Source organism: Gadus chalcogrammus, unplaced genomic scaffold, assembly GCF_026213295.1.
Source record: "Gadus chalcogrammus isolate NIFS_2021 unplaced genomic scaffold, NIFS_Gcha_1.0 GACHA072, whole genome shotgun sequence".
Classification (NCBI taxonomy): Eukaryota; Metazoa; Chordata; class Actinopteri; order Gadiformes; family Gadidae; genus Gadus; species Gadus chalcogrammus.
Window position 1 is genome coordinate 115,875 of NW_026613507.1, and position 4,821 is coordinate 120,695.

Genomic DNA, 4,821 nt, shown 5'->3' on the forward strand with positions numbered 1-4,821 from the left:
GGAGGTTAACAAGTTCCGTGGTGCTCCACCAGTTCCTCTCTCTGAGGACCCTCTCAGCTGGTGGAGGAAAAATGAGATTATGTATCCCCTGCTCTCCAAGTTGGGCAAGCGATACTTTTGTATTCCGGCCACCAGTGTCACTGCAGAAAGAGTGTTCTCTACTGCAGGAGATATTGTGACTGCCCAGCGGAGCACACTCACACCAGAGCATGTAGACCAGCTCCTGTTTTTACACAAGAACTTGCATATGCCATGAGCTTGTTTTCTTTGTCAGATCACAACACTACATTACTTAGATATGTTAACACATTTCACCCCCCTTTCTCTGGCAATTTTTGCTTTGTGTACTAAAGATGCAGAGACACTGCCTCGTTTCTGTGCTTTGAGAACTATGTATATATGTTATTTTGTTGGTCCAAGTTGTGTTTTGCTATTTATACAGTGTGAGATGCAGTTAGCTCTACGTTAGCCTAATGATTGGGTAGAAATATTGCCTTCAATTTAATGTTAGTCACATGAATATGAGAACTTGCATATTCCATGAGCATCCACCAGTTATTAACTGGAAATGAAGCACCTTTAAAATGCAAGCGCCATAAAGTAGCATATTATTGTGTAACATTATTTTCTTTCTCAGGGACATGCTGCTTATTATCAAAAATAAAAGTGGCATTTTGTGTTTGAAGTCTTATTCTTATCATTGACTAAGAGCAGCTTTTTCTTTAATAATTTAAAAGAAAAATTAATGTATTTACATTTTAACTTGGCTACTTCCATATTGTGTTGAAATGCAAGCTGCATTGGTTATTGTGTTGTCGATAGAAATTCATATTTGTGACAAAGATATTTTTTCTTTTATAAAAAGGTAATTCATCTATTGATTTTTTTGAGCAATGCAATAATCGATGCAGCTTGCATTTCAACATAAAATGGATGTGTTAAAAAAAATATATATATATATTATAAAAAAATAAAAAAAATTATTACAAAATCGATTTAAAATCGATAATCGATTTAAAATCGAATCGTTGACCTCTGAATTGATTTCGAATCTAATCGTGAGATGCCAAGAGATTCCCACCCCTAGTACCTACCCACATTAATAAAACAGTGAGTACTCCTAACTAGTCGTTCTGTCTTTCAGAGTCTCTCAGGGCGGGGCTGGAGTGACCAGGAGGTCTATGGAGGGACCACTCCTTCTCATCCAGAGATCGACCGCCCCAGAGGAGGAGTAGAGAGGGGCTCTGCAGTCCAGGAGGAGGTCTCATTGGGTTAGCTCTGATCCCACCACTGCTTCCCTGCAATAACACCTTGTTGTGCACGTATAGTCTGTAACTGTGTGTGTGTGTGTGTGTGTGTGTGTGTGTGTGTGTGTGTGTGTGTGTGTGTGTGTGTGTGTGTGTGTGTGTGTGTGTGTGTGAATCAGTTATCCATGAACATATGAAGGGCTCAAGTGTTTATTCAAGAGAGACGAACCTGAGAAATTTTCTCAGAGTTAACTACAAAGAACCGGAAGTACCTAAGGATGACGACTACTTCTCTCCCCACCTCTTTTTCATTCACAAACCAATTTTTAATCTTCCTGTTTCTGTCTATTTAATATAGATTTGTAGCTGAAGCTCTCTTGGACATAATAAATAAATGAACTTTCTCCAGTCTGTGATGAGTGTAGGACTTTCTTCCTCAAAGAGTGCGAGGTCCACGGTCCTATCGTCTTCGTGGCTGATCGCCCCGTTGCTGACGGTAACGGTATTATATCACGGTATGTTAATTTTATTTTCTAATTTCGATATAAATGCCTCTGAAGGGGGAAAAATACTGGAAAGGCAGCAAAACCACATCAAAAAAATTAAATTATTTTCTGAAGTTACTTCCATCTCTGAAAAACACTAATGTTTAATAGTATGGATTTTTTTCTCCACTTGCTTGCGGACCTTGCCGTATAGTTTTGGCATCTTAATTTGGCTGAAGTGTGTGTGGGCAGGAAACGCGTACCTGGGATCGAGTGTTTTGACCATCTCTTTAAAAACCTTTCTATCGACATTTTGAAAGGGAACCATGTCCTTAGACAGGTAAACAGTGACAACGTTTGTCAGCTCGTTCCACCACTGGCATTCAAAATGCCTGCGGAAGCAATGTCTGATTGCAGCGACGGCTTCACGCTTCCAGTGTCTGTCTCGTACTGTATATGTCGTACTTTAACACAACAAAGTTCTCCCCGTCCAATGAGACAGTATAACATTCATTGTTTAATACATTTCCCAGCTAATGTATATAAAAACAGTAATGTGAACAGTTATATTGCCAAAGCAGATGGATATATCTCTCCCCCAATGGTTCTTCTTCCTGAATCGTGCTTTCCGTCTATCTCTCCCTCTCTCCCCCCATTTCCCTCTATCTGCCTCTCTTTGTGACTCCCTCTCTGAACTCCCCCCCCCTGTCCCAACCCCCTCTTTCCTTTCCTCCCTCCCTCTTCCTGTCTAAATCTCTCTTTCTCACTTGTTTCCCAACTACACATCTCCATTAATATCTTATCATATCTTATCTTCCTCTCCCCCCCTCCATCTCACCACCTCTCTTCCTCTCTCCATTCCTCTCACCTCTCTTTGTCTCTCCCTGCCTCAATCTCTCTACATCTCTCTTCTCCATGTGTCTCCATCTCGCTCTCCTCTACCTCTCTTGTATTCTATCTCTCCTCCCTCCTCCACCTCTCCCTCCCTCTATGTATTCCTCTCACTCTACGACTCTCCTCCTCTCTCCATCTCTGTCTCATGTGGGGTAGATCAGAGATTCTGGGATCCCTGGGGCCGGTCTAGGGGTGTTTTACTGTGGAGACGGTGGCCTTCCCATTGGAACACACTTTGGACCCTACGAAGGACACAGGACCGATGAAGAGGGAGCCCTAGAGTGGATACTCCTGGGAGGTCAGTGTGTTTGTATTCATTTATTTTGATCTAGTCTTGTATGTGTGCTTTTGTGTTTATTGGATGGCATAGAGTCTGATTAAAACATTTCTCCAGATCTACAAGAGCAGACACAATGATTACATTGATGCAAAGAGAGAGACACTTTCTAACTGGATGAGGTAGGACCCTATTCACTTTTATACCATCTACTGCATGAATAATGTTGACAATTTTCTTACTTACATTACTTTATTGATAACATTTATATTTCTCCATGTCTGTTATCTGATTAGATCCACAACATTTTCTGTGTTGCTATGACATATGCAGAAGATACACTGTAAAGGTGTGTTGACGTACCTGTCTGTTTGTTAGGTACGTCAATTGTGCTCGCAATGAAGAGGAACAGAACCTAATAGCGTTTCAGCACAAAGGAGGAATTCCTTATCGCACCTGTGGCCTCGTGACTTCAGGAGCAGAGCTCTTGGTCTGGTATGGGGACGAATACGCCAGACATCTGGGAATCGGATTTGATCGACTGTGGAACAACAAGAGCTCTACTAAAGGTCTGCCTTCAAGTCTGTCTTTCTGTCAGGGTTTGGTTTCTATGCGGCACTTCATGACCACATCTCTCATTTTAATTCAAAAGAGCTTGGACAATAAACATCTACATTAACAAAGCAGGTCAGAAATTATACAGGAAATAGTAAAGTTTTAACATAAATTTAAACATAATAAACAAAAGATGACAACATAATAGAAAAATATTCTTACTTGGAAAATGTCTAAATATACAGTACCATGGAGGTTTCAAAAAAACTATACAAGTATACTAATTCAGGTATGCTTGATTAGGCTGATTAGGCTGTGCAGCCTTATCAAGCCCCAAAGCCTAAACCACCTGACTCTGGCCAGGTGAGGCTGCTTAAACCAGCCATCAGCAGCACTCTCAAAAATAAAATAAATATGACACTCTTTCTCCTAGGAGGGAAATCCCAGCTGACACCAGCACAGGCTTTCCCCTGTCCCGAGTGTCCGTACTCCTACACGTCTCAGATCTTCCTCCACAAACAAATGAAGAGGAGCCATGGCGACCTGTACGGCCGACTGCTGAGGAGTGGAGAAATCAAGGTGGAGCCTAGTCTCCTCCCATACGTCGCAGCCTCCTATCAAGAACCGATCGGAGCCTCCCCGGGAACCGTCCAAAGCACAAGCCAGATTCCAGCAGAAGGAGCCGGACAACACAGATGTGAGAAGTGCAGTAAAACCTTTAGTCGCCCTCGTAGTCTGAAGAGACACCAGCGCATCCACATGGGAGAGAAACCATACCTCTGTAAACAGTGTGGGAAAACATTTAGACAATCTAGTGATCTGACGGTACACCAGCGCATCCAAACAGGAGAGAAACCATACCACTGTAAACAGTGTGGGAAAACATTTAGTCACTCTGGTGATCTGAAGAATCACCAGCGCATCCACACGGGAGAGGAACCATACCACTGTCAGAAGTGTGGGAAAACATTTAGTCGATCTGGTCATCTCAAGAGACACCAACAACTTCACAGAGGAGTCTCCAACCAAACAACCATGTGAAGAAACTAAATGGTTCCCAGACATGTGTTATTCAAATCTAATGGTTCTTGCTGTTATATGGTAAAAGGGCACATGAACGGTTAATTGTTTATCTTATCAACTTTATGTATTTATTTATATTCATGTCTGTATGAGTGAAGGGTTTTACCCAAAAAATGTTCAGAAAAAAAAAAGTTTGAGAGAGATAATGTTATTATCTGAATTATTTAACTTCCATTTGTCATCAGTAAGGTATCTTATATCTGACGTCATTGTTATATTTACTTTATTCTTTATTCTTTATTCTTTATTTCAAGGATAGCCCCTTGAGATGTATCATCTC

The 4,821-nt window shown here is 41.3% G+C and overlaps 1 protein-coding gene across 1 annotated transcript; it reads left to right on the forward strand.

The window, feature by feature from the left end:
- Window positions 1–2,562: 2,562 nt before the first annotated feature.
- LOC130378343 (histone-lysine N-methyltransferase PRDM9-like) lies at window positions 2,563–4,583 on the forward strand. The gene is made up of 5 exons (XM_056585122.1): window positions 2,563–2,924; window positions 3,021–3,085; window positions 3,282–3,472; window positions 3,892–4,155; window positions 4,567–4,583. Exons 2-5 carry the CDS (start codon window positions 3,081–3,083, stop codon window positions 4,581–4,583), a joined length of 477 nt encoding a protein of 158 aa, XP_056441097.1. The 5' UTR covers window positions 2,563–2,924; window positions 3,021–3,080.
- The last annotated feature ends 238 nt before the right edge of the window (window positions 4,584–4,821 follow it).